We start from the raw sequence: 15,446 nt of genomic DNA, 5'->3' as shown, positions 1-15,446 counted from the left end.
GAAATAGTTTCATATTCATGGCATAAATGCATTTCCTGCATTGCACATGTGTTTGCCGTGTTTGCCGAATCTACAGGCACGACTTGGTGACTGCCTGAGGGTGACCTGCCGACACCAGGTTCAGCTGCATCTCTGGAGTCCAGCACTAGGGTCTAATTATTGGCCTCTTTTGGCGGACCGCCTTTCCTCACGATATCTTTCGTGGCATCGAGACCCTTGCTGCTTACATACAAGAAGTAAGGCTCCTTGAAATTGTCGACATGGTTAAAGAACTTGGAGAACTCATTATTCTCTTCCTCTTCTCGGAAAATGCGCTGATAGATCTCTCGCTCCTTGAAAGCTTCCAGCTCAGTCTCATATTTGCTGAAGTCAAGTTTAGGACGATCGTGCTTCTCTGCTTGGAAGTTGTTGTATGAGTCAAATACTGGGCGCTCGAGAAGCAATCCCAACCCTGGTACCTTGGGTATGCTGTACCTCGCAGCAGTGAATGAACTCTCCATGGTTTCGAGATTACCGCCAGAGCGAACGAGCAATGTCACCATGCCGACCATCTTGCGAATCTGGTGCATCATAAAGCTTTGCCCGTGGACCTTCAAGCTAAGCCATTCTGTCTTCTCTTCTTCTGGTCCATCCCCAATAAGAATTGGCTTAGGGTTAGCAAGGAAAGACTTGATATGTCTCTTGACGCTTGGATCCTTGAAGGTCTTCTGGATGGTGTAGTTGTGATAGTTCTTAGTTCCCAAATATTTGTTGAGGGCGTTTTGGATCCGCTCAACACGCTGAGTTGGAATTCTGTATCGTCGCTTTGCTGCTACGTAAGCGTTGCGCAAGAGCTTCGTAGCGGCACGTAAGCGAAGTATGCGATCAGTCTCTGGAGCATCAGACTGCCCTGTTGATATCTCGCCTGCGGATGGCTTGGCATCAGGTGTTTCCTTCAAGGGCAGCACCGAGTCCACCATAGCGCGGCTAGAATCATCTCCTGTAGCAGGCGCAGGCTCATTTATGATTATTGCCGCATCTTCGGTAGCCTCACATTCTTGTGGCTCATCTTTCGTTTTGACCGACTTGCCCTGTTTCACAGGCGCCTCGATGTCTGCCTCGTCTTTGGCGGTTTTTGCGCTAGCTTCTTCTTCACCTTGTAGAGCTTTGACCACATCGAATCGTAGATCCTCGTCAATGGTCTCCAGAATTGCTTTGATGTCGTTATCGTCAACATTCCCCCAGAAACCCTTCACCTCTGCTTGTCGGCTTTCATATCCCTCTCGGTCTCCAGCTTCGTCTGCAGCGTGCTCCAATTGCTTTGCCAGCCAGCTACTGGGATGCGGCGGTAGGAAAGCATACGAAGGGATCAGGTATTCGTACCACCTGCTATCGCATGCTTGGTAGCACGAGAAGCTGCCAATGGTCCGTTCAATGCCCCAAACTCTGATTTGTGCACTGAGCTCGGCGTTGATTTTCTGTACGATATCATCGTCCTCCACAATCAGCTTGAGACTGACCATGTTACCTGCCGCGTGAACGCCCTTGTCTGTCCTCGCGCATCTGACCAAGCCAGTCTTCTTGGGATCTTCGGCATTGGCTTTACTGATCGCGCCGGCTTTGATGAAAGCATGAAAGAGGTCACCTTCGATAGTCTTCTCAGTCCCAGATATCTGCATGCCTTTGTACCCAGTGCCAGAGTATCCAATGAGTACTGCGACTTTTCGCTTTGGTCGTCGCTCTTCGGCATCGATCTCATCCTTGGAGAATTCTATGCCTTGACCTTGTGCGCCGTCCCGCAATCGCTTCTCTTGCGCTTCTGCATTGCGTTTGCGCTTGTCTGGGTTGCTCGCACTTGTGTCAGAGTCAGTTCTCAATGCGCATCGTCCATGACTTTGGGAGGTAATACGGACAAATACTCTGCTCGTCCCATATCGCCCTTCTTATGCCTCTTATTGTCGTTACGTCCTCCACCTCGTGATCCATGCTGTAGGCTCTTGTCCTGCCAGTTGCCCTTCCGCTTGCGACTGCTCCCGTCATCATGTTTCGACCGGCGATCGTCTCTGGAGTGGTCGTTGCTCTTGCCGTCTGGCTTGCTGGAAGATGAAGCTCCCGGCTTCGCAGCAGCCTCGATATTCTTGGTCGCATCTTCCAGAATTGCTGCGGAGTGTTCCATGGTTGCATTGGCTGCAGGCCGCAATTCTCAAAAGAATGTCAGTTGGTCGAGTGCCGCTGTTAAAGCTCGAAGCTCTCCATTTTTGCACTTGCGGAGCCTCACTTCGGATTCGGATCTCGGCGAGGCGGGAGCGGGAGCGGGTAGATGGCAGATCACATAGTGGGGCGAACAAAGCGCTTGTCAATGCTCAGTCACAGACCTGCTTCACCAACACGACCACATCTTCTGCGGTATTTGTTCTGCTTCCCGAATGCACATCTCCCACAAAAGGCGTCGACGTTGACGCGCGCATACATTAGTACATAGACCACACAGCATGGCGGACCTCGCCCAGTCTCTCATCCGCACCGTCGCTCGCGGCTTCTACCATACCGACCATATTCTCGTCATCGATGCGCTCACGCGACACTCGACGCTGCAGGACAGTGACCTGGCGCTTGTGCTGGGCACCCAGGTGAAGCCCCTGCGTAAGACTTGTGGCCGCCTGAAAGAAGACGGCCTCATCAGTGTGCAGAGTCGAGCGGAGCGTCGCACAGATGGCAGCAGCAGCTTCTATGGAGGCGCGCCGCAGCAAGGGAAGGAGCGGCTCACGAATCGTGACTGGTACTACATCAACTACCATCGCGCCATAGACTGCATCAAATACCGCATGCACAAGCTAAGCAAGCACATTGAGAGCCAAGGTGCGCCAACGACGGAGAAGAAGGACTTGAAATGCCTGACTCCCAACTGCGGCGGCTCATACACCGAGCTCGAGGTCATGGACCTCCAAGATTTCATGACAGGTGAATTCCCTTGCCCACGATGTAAGCACATACTCCAACCGGTCGAGCCAGAAGAACGTGCGAATGAGAACGAAAACATGAAGCGTCTGAACGTGGAGCTTGAGAAGTTGCTTAGCCTCATGCAGAAGATCGATGCTGCCAACGTGCCTGAGAATGACTTCGAAACTGCCCTTGCCAACCAGAAGCCTATCCACCGATCCGATGCAAACCCTGGTGCTAGGACTGAGATCGTCGACCAACCGAATAGAAATCTACAGAGTGTCAAGGGTCTTGCGCTCCAGCCGGAGAAGATCGCGGTGCAGATGCAGGATGACGAGGATGTCAAGCGGGAAAATGCCGCAGCAGAGGCTCGTGCTCGGAAAGAGAAAGAGGCGAAGCAAAATGCGCTACCGGAATGGATCTCGAAGTCTACTATCGACGGGTCTACCACTGCAGTTGGCGCCAAGGAAGAGAAGCAGCGCGCAGAGCGCGATGCCAATTCAGCGGTATTCAAAGACGAGGATACTGAAGAGAAGAAGGTCGTCGGTGCGGATAAGGACATCATGGATCAGTACTGGGAAGAGCTTAAGAAGCAGCAGGCCGAGGAAGCACAGCAGAACAAAGAAGAAGATGAAGAGGACGAGGATGACGACGAGGACGAGTTCGAAGATGTCGACGTGTCTGGTGGTGGCAATACGCCAGCAAATGGTGCTGCCAATGGCACTGCTGCCACCTCAGGCATGAACACGCCAATGAACGCGGACAGTAGCAATGCTACAGATGATGAGCGGGATACAAAGAGAGTCAAGTTCGAGCCTTCATCTCTTTCGAACGGTAGACCCGCAGAAGACACACCCGCTGCGTCAGATGCGGATGACGATGAGATGGAATTCGAAGACGTTGGCGCGTGATGCGGAAAGCGCAGGAATCGTCGAGCGAACCGTCATGCACCGTCGGACGTGTTGTTGAGTGCATTATTGTTTGAAGATTAGCGAGGCGTTTGGTACTAGGTAAGGGCATTTTTGCCACAGCATTGGGGCTCAGAAAAGCAAATGTACCATACATAGTAGCTTTAGGTAAAAGCTAGGCAGCATTGGGAACCGACCCTTTGCTTCATCCTCAAGTGCCACACTGTTTACTATCTCCATGATACACTAACCTCGTATTTCGACACGAGACCAAAGAAGCATGCATCTGCCGTGTATGCATGACAGTGGCTTCGCATCCATGACTCAACATCCTAAAGCAACGCCACGAGATGCATGTCAAACGGACTCCACTCCTTTCATAACCTGTCCTTGACCTATATTTCACATGTCAAATCCACATCCCGCGGAGTCCACTCCTAAAGTTTCATTCACCAAGATTGCACGTTCTTTCTAACGAGGCTTCAGATACCGTCCTTGCTTCATCTCTTCCCTCAAACTATCTGCCTGAGACGGAAGAGGCGCTCGTTTCCTGACACTGCCTCCTCCCCCGCCATTGCTAGCAGCAGGTTGTGTAGCGTTGAACCCTGGCAAGCCTGGAGGCGGTGGGAAGCCTGGCGGATAACCTTGTGGCGGGGGCGGAAATCCTGGTGGAGTGAAACCTGGTGGCATCGGAGGTGCTTGGCCGTTCCTAAGGGCTTTTTGTAGAGCATCGATGTCCATGCCAGGCGGAGGTGGTGGGAGGCCGTTGAAATTTGGTTGAGGAGCGTTGAACATGTCGTTGCCGGGTGCTGGGTTTGGTGGTGGAATTCCAGCTCCCAAACCAGGAAGGCCACCAAGACCTGGTAGTCCAGGTAGTCCAGGTAGGAAGGAGCCTTTGTTTGGCATTCTTTGGTCTTCGATTCCATCTGCGTCGTCTTGCTCGTCTTCTTCCTCTTCTCGTGCCTGGCGTTCGGACTTCTTGCTCCATGTGCCTTTCTCTTCTGCGGCAGCTTGTCCAATATGCCACTTATCGTATTGGAAGCTGCCTTCGCCTGGTCGAGGACGGGTCCAGAAGCGAGTGGCGCGATCGTTGGAGCCTGATGCAAGGATGTGACCCATTGGATGCCAGGCCATGCTCCAGATATTGAATTCGTGGGCGAACGCCACTTTGTGTGCGGGATAAATGGTCTGCGCTGGGGTATCTGCTGGGTTGGGAGTATCGTATGGGGAGACTGAGAGAGGTGTGCCAGGTGGAGGATGTTGCTCATCTAGAAGAAAATGACACATCGCACCATCTGCAGCTCCGGTCGTCAAAAGATTGGAGTGGAACGGATGCCAGACTAGGGAGTTGACTTCTCTTTCGTGCCCCTTAAGCAGAAAGACGTCTCGCATCATGTGAAGGTCAAAGATTCGTACTGTCTGGTCTCGAGCACACGAGGCGAGAAGAGTGCCTCTGCTAGGTTCAAACTTCGTCATGTTGACCGTGTTCTTGTGGCCGTGCAGCGTAGTTAAACATCTGCCAGATCGTGGATCCCATAGCTTGATCTGGTGGTCTTTAGAGCCGGAAACCAGCAATCCTTTGCTTGGATGCCAATCTACGCATTTTGCATCCCACTGATGACCTTGAAGCGTTGATTCCTCCTGACTGCTCGCGAAATCCCAAATCTTCAAGCTAGCGTCATCTGAAGCTGTTACAAACTTGGAGTCGTTCGGCGAAAAGGCGAGATCTCTGACAGCATCGCCATGTGCATCAAATTCCGTGACTGGGTTGAAGTTGCTTTGGTAATACTTGACACCTCCAAGCTGATCAGCCGAAATGAGCCACTCGTCGCTATGAGAGTAGACGGCGGCTCGGATCGGATCTGCATGTGCTTGAAAGATAGTCTCAAAATTGAAGCCAGTTCCATTCCAAAGCGTCAATTCACCACTCGTGTTTCCTGTCACTAGTCGGCGTCCGTCTGGTGTCCATGTCACGACATTTACAGGGGCACGGTGTTTGTTGAATGAGGAGTGAAGATGCTTGGCGGGTATTGTATCGACTGCTTTTCCTCTTCGTGCTGCGGGAGGAAGCATAGAAGTTGTCCAGCTCAAGGTCGGTCGTTCAGCCTCAAAGCCCCTGATTGAGCTTGTCTTTGATCTTCTATCGAGCATCCAATGCACATAGGTATTGCCGATGTCCGTGGCGTTTCCTGTTTGATAATTCATGTCAGTATATTGCCCCCAACGCGTCGTGAAGTCAGGCTGTGGATGGGATTCGGCATGATCGGTGCGTGATTGGGACAAGACGAGAAGCCACCGTAATCATGTAATGCGAGACCACGTTTCTTTGTGAAGTTGGACATTGCATTCCGCAGCTATCGACAGATGCTAAACATGACAAAGACTGCTCTGCAAGCTTAGATACTCACGTCGACTGGGGCGCCCTCGAGGCCGTGGTTGCTCAAAGCCGCCATGATCGCCGTGATCCATGGCGGCTAAGCTGGCAATACAACTATCTCCAGTGCCTTCTCAATCGGCCGCTGTCCCGGCGAAGGAAGACGTGTGTTTGTTGGTATGCGGAGGCGCGTTGAGCAGGCTTCTGGACAAGACAGTCAGATGGGTCTGGGGTCGTAAGAGGTGTGATTTCGATGGAGAGTGATGAAAACTCCAGCTTCGCGCGCGCAGAGCAGCCAAAAAGTGAAGTTGATGGCCTTCTGGAGAGTCTTCGGCTAAATTCCCAAAATGGAATAGCGCAGTTTCTCATCCCAGTCGCGCCGACCTTCACCCTCTCTCCTCCTCCACTCGCATGAACACTCTCAACTAAGCACTTCACCACGCGATCGCGCCGTCCTTCTGGCAACCAAATGGCAGAGAAGCATCGATCTCACCTAAGACATCTTCGAACAGGCGAGAAGAGCGCATTGTGCACGGAATCCTGCCGCTCCTCTTCCTGGCCAACGCCGATCAGTATTCCCCTGCCGTACGGAACAGAGTGATCATAAGCAGCTTGTCAGACACATGATCTACAACTCAAGACTATTCTACTTCAAGAAACTACCATTCGTTTTGGCCAGAATGTCATCAAAATATGGCTGAAAGGCGAGCCATCCTTTCTCGGGAGCACCGACCTGCTGATAGCTGTACCTGGCCTCTTCATCCGGAATGTACGTCTTCTGGTGCCCACTACCTCGTTCGGCAGCGTCACAGAGTAATTGCGCATGGCAAGTCTTGTCCAGACTGATGAACCAGAATGCTGCAGCATCAACGGTTTCGCCCACCTGGCCTATATCAGCTGATGACATCGAAACGTCCTGCCATCAACTTACCGTTAGCAGACCGTGGTTTTGTAAGATAATCGCCTTGCCGTCTCCCAAATGCGACGCAATTCTTCGGCCTTCTTCCCGATCTAATACCACACCTCCGAATTGAGGATATACAGCGTGGTCCTTGTAGAACCGGAGACTGTCTTGGGTGATCATATCAAGCTCCCGGCCAAATACCGAAAATGCTTTGCCGTATACACTATGTGCATGGCAGGCAGCATGAACGTTCGGCCTAGCTTTGTGAATCTCGCTGTGGATTGCGAATGCAGCGGCGTTGATAGGCTGTTCGCCAATCACGACTTCGCCATCCTCGTTGACCAGTATCAAGTCAGACACCGATATTTGCGAAAAGTGCATTGAGAGTGGATTCAACCCTTCATCTGGTCAGCTGTATCACACACTGTTCACTTTCTCTACTCACAGAAATGGTCAGGAAGAATTGGGTCCCGGACGGAGATGTGTCCAGCAACGCCTTCGTCGAAACCTCTCTCCGCGAAGATACGATAGGCGGCAGCAAGATGTTGCTTCCTGTACAATCTCTCTTCTTCCAGCGAGTCGAACTTTGGATAGCTCCGAATCTTAAGAGGTCTGCCATCTTTGGTTCTCCCAAGAGCACCTACATTTGCGTTGCTCTTGGTTTCCGATACAAGGGTGGTAGCCATTGGTGCCATGGTTGCTTAATCAGTATGCTCTTTTGTGGCAAACAGCTGGCACGAATGGCACATCGAGAAGAACAAGTGAGAATGATCGTAGTGAGTCTTACTGCGGCTTCCGACACCGGCTTAGTGGCAAGGTTGCAATCATTTGCCCCGCATTGCGATACAGGTGTGCATTGCGGATTTCTCGACGTACCAGCAGAGACGATGCCGTGAGCCGAGCATAGTTGTCGATCATGTTGGTATCCGCTTCAAAGGATGCGACAATGAGTACAGTGTAGGTGCGGACTTGAAACGGGAAATACTGACACGTGGCTTCATACCGGATATACGTCAGCAACAAAGCAAAACTGTTGGAGAGCAGAGACATAGTCCTAGGGACGCTGTATGCTTCAGACAAGCATAGTATTGTAACTTCAGACTGTCCATTCAACACTTCAAGCGAGCTCGTTCGACTGCGACAGCACGCTTTTTGCTCACCGTTGATGAATATCAGGGTGTGTCTCGGCAAGGCGAACAACGCAATGCTCATGTTCAAGCAAACAGGTATCTTTTGAGCAGGCTGGGCCCGCAGTGTTTCATTCGCATCACTCATAGAATAGCATGCAGTTGGATTAATCGTCTCGCCTGAGAATTGCGTGCTATCATGATGGCGGTCGAAACACAACCCTCCACGACATGCTCGGGTACTGCGCTCCATTCTCTTTAAAGCTCAACACACAACTGCTGTCTCCTACGGCAACCTGCCATAGCCCTGTCAGGATGAATCGCTGCCAGTGGCCGGAGTCTTGCGTTTATGGATGATCTGGACTGTCTGATAAGAGACTGGCCAGCGGAATCGTGGAAACACTCTGAGTCTCAGACGCGTGCTGTCACATCATTATATACTTCTCTGCACCAAGCTTGCATACATATTTGCATGGACCTTAGGTGCTTCGAAAGAGTCCCAGCATGTTGGCCATCCCGGTGATCGCCAAGCCACGTGTGAATTTGACCCATGGAAGCAAACAGAGTTCAGATGCACCGAGTAGCGGTACCATGCAGTATGTCTGCTGCTTAGGAGACACTTCTCCTTTCGCCTAGCTGAAGGACCGCTATCAAGGCACAATCGCCAGATGTTGCCGCCGCGGCAGACCATTAGCGCAAGTACATTTGTGTTGAGGTTGCCACGCACCTGAAGCGGTGATAAGTAAACTCAAGGCCTGGTCCCCAAAGCCAAGACGACGGCCTATCTACATAGAAGTAGAAAATAGCACGGCGCAACGGGGTTAGTTCTGCTGCTGCATTATCCGGCACGCGGCACCCTGCCTTACGAGCAGTATTATGCGTGCACGGGATGTATATGGTAGCTTCACTGTCTAGCCGAATCATTGCGGGTACGAATGCCATCTGGTGGTAAACCTAGCCATTCAGTCAGACCGTTCAAGAAATTCTGGAAAGTGTCTCGGTGGTACCAAATCGTACAGGGTGTCATATGCATTCGTGAAGCCGCTCAGTAGTGCTTCCTTCCCGTCCACAACACATGAACAAAAATAAGGGGGCATTGGCACGGCTCTCATTCTGGTCTCCGACCGGCTTCGCGAATGCATAATCCTCGCCACTTCCCCGAGCCCTAGCTACCCGCCCGAGCCCCAGTGATACAGTAGATTATAGAATCCGCTGTTCCTAACAAAATCGCGTAGGGAAGCGATTTCCGGATCCCTGCAACCACTACCGACCGGGCAACTACCTCTATACTACTGCTAGCTATAAAGCCAAAGTTTGTTAGCAAATCAGTAGTATAGCAAAATTCAAGGTATTATTAGTTATTAGCTATCTACTTAGGTCTAAGCGGGTTACGACCTACAGCCTTATAACTACGCGAGGCTATATATACTAGCTTATACTAGTCTCTAGCCTACTAACTAGCCTGCTATATATAATACTGCTGCTAAGTAAACTAATAGTGCTATTATTGCAGTACCTAGTAGTAAAGTGGCCGTCCTATTAGCTATATAAGCGACTATTGTTATTATTGCTAGTACTAGTAGTATTGCTAAGTAGCTTGTCGTCGTTGCTGTTTAAACAACGCCGCCTACTATCGGCTATATTTAATCTGTTACTAAGTACGCTATTCTTTACGCGCTCGAAGGTTATTAAGCTCTTGCCGTAGAAGGTCTAGCTTAGAAGGAGGTTGTAGTTTAACTAGAGGTACTTCTTAACGTAGATTATAGCACTCGAAGCCGCTTAGATAGCAAGCAGAGCTATAAGCACGATTAGCCTTCTAGTAAGGGCATTGTTAAGTGCGGCATTAGCTCTTTATGCACTTATAGTGCTTAGCAACTATCGTCCGAAGCTATATAAGAGACACGCCTAGCTCTAAGGTAAAGTCTACGGTCCTTACTATCGCTATCTTCTGCTTCTTAGCTACTATAGTCTTATTTAAGTCGTCTAGTTCTCGAGCCGTTACTATACGCTTTGTTATATATAACGTCGCTCCGCTAGTAAGAAGTTTGCAGTTGCTATAGATTACCTATAGCTCTCGAATATAGTACGAGTCGAAGAGCCGTGCCTTTCGGAAGTCGATAAACTAGTAAGCGTAGAAGTAAGAAGGCAATAGCACTACGCGGCTGCCCTCTATCTCTAGAAGCTTTATAATATCGTAAAGGTAAGGATAGCTATAAGTCTTAGATAGGTAGTCGTTATAGCGGCACTATAGACAAGAATACGAGTAAGCCGAGTGCTTAATCTCGTTACTATTAGTATTAACTGTAGCCTTTAAAAGCGAGTTAGCGCGCGAGTATAGAGCCTACACTTCGAGAAGGCAATAGTCGCTAATAACTCGAGTTATAGAAGACTAGAATAGACCGATTAAGGCCTTAGAACAGCGCTTTAAGTTGTTAGCGAGTATAGTATAGCGGCGGTCGTAGCCTTAGTGCTACTAGTTAAGAAGCGACTCGAAGAGGGTAAAGATATCGTATCGACTGCTATAGTTTAACTACTCCTTAATCCGACTATAGGTTGCCTCGACTCGTAACGTTGTTTTATAGCCAAAGTGTATTACTTAGTTAGTCTAGAAGTAGACAATCTTCTCCTTATAACACTACTAGTTATTATTTAGATAGGACTTAAACTATAGAAACACGTTATCTAGCTTATAAGCCTTATCGTTAAATTCTTCTTCGGACTAACTCTAGACTATATAAGTAAACAGCTTTATAAACTAAGTAGTCCTTAGACTATTAGTCTACGAGCTATCGTTAGCCGCCTTTACCTATACAAAGTCGCCTCGTTCTTTGCGTACTCGAGTTAATATGTCTTGTTATAGGTGCTAGTCGCAGACGATATTCTTAGACTCTAGATATACCTCGTTAATCGCTAATATAAGAGCCGCTTTACGGTTAGTGCTAAAGATAATAGGTAGTAGACAACTATACTTCTCGAAGCTATTCCGGATAGACTGCAATAGCTATATAAAGGCGGCCTTGTTAGGCTTCGGTTTAATAAGGCTAATATCGAGTTTAATCGTGTTATTTATCGGTCTAGCGGCGATAATATCTAGCAACTCGAGGTTATATAAATTGGTACTATAAGTCGTATCTAAACAGATAATATATAGCGTGTTCTTATAGGCAGAGAGCGACCGTAGATAGAGGGCAACTATTAACCGAATTGCACTATTCTTAGGATTAGTTATTATCTCGTAGAAGATTGAATTCTCGTCTAGTAACTTAACTATTCTCTCGGCCTAGTTTAACTCTCTTCGCGCGATAGTATTGCGGTTAAAAGCAATATTATATATATCGTATAGCTTTAGAATAACTCCCTACCCTCGGAAATAGGCTATAATCTTCGAGGTTAGCATCCGTAACTGCTATAATTGCTCTAGTTGCTTAAGGAATTGCTAAGACCTCGTACGGACATATATATTAGTTAATAAGACAACGTCGTTAGGTCTATAGTTATACTAGCAATGTAAATCTTTAGAAGAATAGCGAATATACTACTAACCCTCTAGCTTATAAGGGTTAACCGCAACGGCGTAGAAATAGAACTTGCAGCCTATCTTCTTCGTCTTCTTCTTCGCCTTATTAGTCGTTATTTAGGTGCGTTTATTAGGCTTACTAAAACAGCCGCAGACATAGAGATAGCGGTATTTAACACTATCCTTGTTCTTTCTAGGTTTCTACTCTTTAAACTCGAATCTAGTATCTAGACTAAACGACTAAATATAGCGCGCGAGCGCGTTCTTCGAAAGAAACGACGACTAGCGCGGTAATAGTCTATAAGGGCGCTTAATCGTTACAAACTCGTGCTTCTAAGGTCGCGGCGATACTAATCGATATTCTAGTAGATAAACACGCTTACGCGGCAGCGATAGTAAGCGCGAGCAGCCTCGAATACATGTCTCCGAGATAAATTAAACCTCTTCCTACGACTTAATAACTACCGCCGAGAGCGCGCCTTCTATTTCTACCTCCTTCTACGACTTAATAACTACCGCTAAGAGCGCGTCTTCTACCTCTATTTCTACCTCCTTCTACGACTTAATAACTACCGCCGAGAGCGCGCCTTCTACCTCTATTTCTACCTCCTTCTACGACTTAATAACTACCGCCGCCGCGCCTTCTATATCTATTTCTACTACCGCCGCCGCCGCGCCGTTACCGCTGTTACCGCCGTTACCGCTGCTAGCGATAACTTTATTAAGAAACTCGTCGTAGAATAGAGATTTAGCTATTTTCGGTAGTTACTAGGCAATCTACTATAAAAGAGGGAAGAAATGCGAACTTTAGGTCTACGGTAGAATTCGAGGCGCGACTTCCTAGTTAACGCGCTCCGCGCCTATTAATAGCACTATCTAAGAACGGATATAATATATAATAGGTAGAAACAGTACGTAATCTAATTTAGGACGATTCTATATTAGTATATCTACTGGGGCTCGGGCGGGTAGCTGGGGCTCGGGGAAGTGGCGAGGATGCATAATACACCCTGTGGTTAGTATGAGGAATCCAAATACTGATGACCGAAACCCAATTCGGGTTCGGCACGGTTGGAGGCGCTCGGCACTTCCCCTTGTTCCGCGCAAGGAATCAACTGAAGTCTCAAGCCTCAAGGGCGTTGAGCCGCCGCGTCACGACCTAACTTTGTGTTTGAACGTACTCATTTAAACCTCATCACCACAGTCCACACTGAACTAACGCCGTGCAGCGTGTGATGAAGCGGGAGTGGCCGCTGATACCACTCGGAGGGCATTTTGCTCGAACGAAGTCGACTGGAGAAGGCGGAAGCTGTTGGCATTGGCAATCGAGCATCTCAAGCTTCGGGCGGTGTGTCCGAAATGCTCATACTGGAGCGTCTTACTGGTCAAGGAACCCGCTTGCTGAGACCGAGAATGCGCTATGTTTGGCTTCCGCCTCATGCGGCTTGAGGACTCTGCGTCATGTAGGCTGCATGGCTTCTACTCCAGGACCTCGGAATAACGTTAATTGTGCTCGAGCCCTCGGGAGCAGATCGTGGCGGACCGATCCAATGCTAATAATGACAGTAGCTTCATCATGGCCTCGTCGCGTGGAAGGGATCAAGTCAAGTAGCTTGTCTGCCCTAAAGAGCTTCTCACGCGCAACCCTCAGCAGCTTCTCCCTTGTTTACTCTACTCCAAGCAGTCCTACTGATTGCTTTCCATACCTACAACGACTCCTCTTGAGTGTCAATCAACACCTCATTCCACCATCGACTATCTAGAGAAACAGCTCCCCGAGTGGCTACACAACCATGGCAATCTTCTCAAGGAAGGCTAGAACGAAGAAGGATGAAGAGAAGAAGCCTGAATCTCAAGTGAATGCCGAGAAGGCGACGCCAGCAAAGAAATTCGTGCCAAGGCATGCCGCTGCCGATTCCACAGGTCAAGTGGGAAGGACGGTCGACAGCCAACAGATTGCATCAGCCAACCGTAGGCGGCTTGCCGATTCCATTTTCGATAGCACGTTGAACAACGCATCTTATGCGCAAGACATAGCCCACAGCATGGCACATGGAGTTCCATCGCCCACATACCCTGGCGCTGGACGAAGTCAAAGCGAGGAAGCATTCTTCGCCAACAGAAGCGCTCTGGCAGGAAGAAGTCGAGTAAGCCGAAGTAGCAGCGACTATTTCAGGCATTCTGGAGCACCACCTTCAATTGACACCAACGTTGGCCAGTACAAACGACCCATTACGAGCACAGGGGTTGGATACTCGAACTACTCAGACTCAGGTTATGAATCTGCTGGGCCCCCGTCAGCCATACACTCTCGTGCCCCGAGTGAGCATAATCTTCTAGACTACAGCAAGAACTCCTTGTCACGAAGCAGTTCGGGATTCCTTCTACCCGAGCTAAAACTGGGCGAGGAGCAAATGAAGCCCAATAAGTCTGTCGAAGGGGTACTCAATCATACTGGAAGTGTGTCACCGCTAGACCTCGCATCCGACTCAAGGTCAATCAAGTCTACACGATCCACGACATCTGTGAGCAAGAGAACACGCTTCGAGGATGAACCCGACCCAATGCCACCACTTGACCAACTAGAGGCTGTACGAAATGCTTCTAGCTCCACTGCGCCGCTTCCTGAGCTCGAGAGTGCACCAGCCATTCCAGAACGCGCGCCGGCTCGAGCACAGTCGATTTCTGAGCACTTCCCTCCCTTGACAACCCTGGAAGGCCTCAAGGTCAACAAGAAGGGCAAAATCCTCGATGAAGAGGGCGATCCTATTGGAGAGCTCGTTGAAGGCGACCTTCTTGATTGCGTGCGCCAGAAAGTGAATGGTGCCGGCGAAGTCCTCGATGAATATGGTCGGGTTGTTGGTACAGTGCGCACCGTTGCGAGAGTCCCTGCCCCAGGTCGTTCGCGCCCAGTCCCCCAAACTCAAGCTTGTGAAGAGGTATCGGCTGCTGTTACAGTACAATACACGCGACCAGAAGCACCGCAGGTTGAGATGCAATCCGCAGCCCCGACACTTCCTGTTGTAGCACCACAGCCAGAAGCTCAGCTTCGTGAGCATGAGGAGATCTTGGAGGTGCAGAGCAAGGAACAGACCCAGCCATCGCTTACTCGGATGAAATCCGAAGTGCAAGCTCCGGAAGAAGTCCCGGCCCTTCCAACATTCGAGCCATTTCAGGACATCACGACCGCGATAAGTTCTTCTGCGGCGCAGCACACTGCCACACAGAATGTTCTCGAGTCCACAAGTTCGAATGAGATGCTGCACCCAGCCGACCACAGTCCCAAGCTGGCCACAGTGGCATCGGTGGCTCTTGCCCACGAGCCCTCGTTCGCAGAGGCAAGATCTGCCAGTCGCTCTCAGGAGGCCTTGGCGATCGAACAACCACATTTCGCACGCTCAGGTGATCCAACTACCATTGAGGTGACTCCATTCGCTCGTACTTCCAATCCTAAGGCTATCGAAGTCACACCTTTCAACCCACTTACTCGGACCGCAGCAGCACCTCGCCATTCACCTCGCTTCCATGCACGAGATTTTGCTACAGAAATGCAGACTCTGCCAGGGACTGTGAGACGAGGCCTTGTTCCAAGATCTGCAAGCGAGCGCAGTCTTTCAGAGCTTTCCAAGCCCTTCGCCCGTCCAACGATGACCTCTGTGCCTGAGAATAATGTGCCCGATGATGATATTGCTCCCGA

The 15,446-nt window shown here is 49.8% G+C and overlaps 4 protein-coding genes across 4 annotated transcripts; 1 reads left to right on the top strand and 3 right to left on the bottom strand.

Annotated features, from left to right (window-relative positions):
* Positions 1–152: 152 nt before the first annotated feature.
* On the bottom strand, positions 153–2,155 carry MYCFIDRAFT_135121 (uncharacterized protein; the record flags this gene model as incomplete). Its single annotated transcript, XM_007927214.1, has 3 exons — positions 153–914; positions 1,080–1,833; positions 1,893–2,155. 3 exons carry the CDS (start codon positions 2,153–2,155, stop codon positions 153–155), a joined length of 1,779 nt encoding a protein of 592 aa, XP_007925405.1.
* Positions 2,156–2,362: 207 nt separating this feature from the next.
* MYCFIDRAFT_153016 (uncharacterized protein) lies at positions 2,363–4,040 on the top strand. Its single transcript, XM_007927213.1, has one exon. It carries the CDS (start codon positions 2,472–2,474, stop codon positions 3,828–3,830), a length of 1,359 nt encoding a protein of 452 aa, XP_007925404.1. The 5' UTR covers positions 2,363–2,471; the 3' UTR covers positions 3,831–4,040.
* Positions 4,041–4,298: 258 nt separating this feature from the next.
* Positions 4,299–6,032, bottom strand: MYCFIDRAFT_133826 (uncharacterized protein; the record flags this gene model as incomplete). The annotated part of the gene is made up of 2 exons (XM_007927212.1): positions 4,299–4,525; positions 4,682–6,032. 2 exons carry the CDS (start codon positions 6,030–6,032, stop codon positions 4,299–4,301), a joined length of 1,578 nt encoding a protein of 525 aa, XP_007925403.1.
* Positions 6,033–6,847: 815 nt separating this feature from the next.
* On the bottom strand, positions 6,848–7,791 carry MYCFIDRAFT_41921 (uncharacterized protein; the record flags this gene model as incomplete). Its single annotated transcript, XM_007926042.1, has 3 exons — positions 6,848–7,084; positions 7,133–7,503; positions 7,551–7,791. The coding sequence occupies 3 exons, from the start codon at positions 7,789–7,791 to the stop codon at positions 6,848–6,850; spliced, it is 849 nt and encodes a 282-aa protein (XP_007924233.1).
* Positions 7,792–15,446: the final 7,655 nt, after the last annotated feature.

Source organism: Pseudocercospora fijiensis, assembly GCF_000340215.1.
Source record: "Pseudocercospora fijiensis CIRAD86 unplaced genomic scaffold MYCFIscaffold_3, whole genome shotgun sequence".
Lineage (NCBI taxonomy): Eukaryota > Fungi > Ascomycota > Dothideomycetes > Mycosphaerellales > Mycosphaerellaceae > Pseudocercospora > Pseudocercospora fijiensis.
The sequence above is the reverse complement of the archived record's forward strand: the minus strand, read 5'-3'. Positions and strand labels throughout refer to the sequence as shown.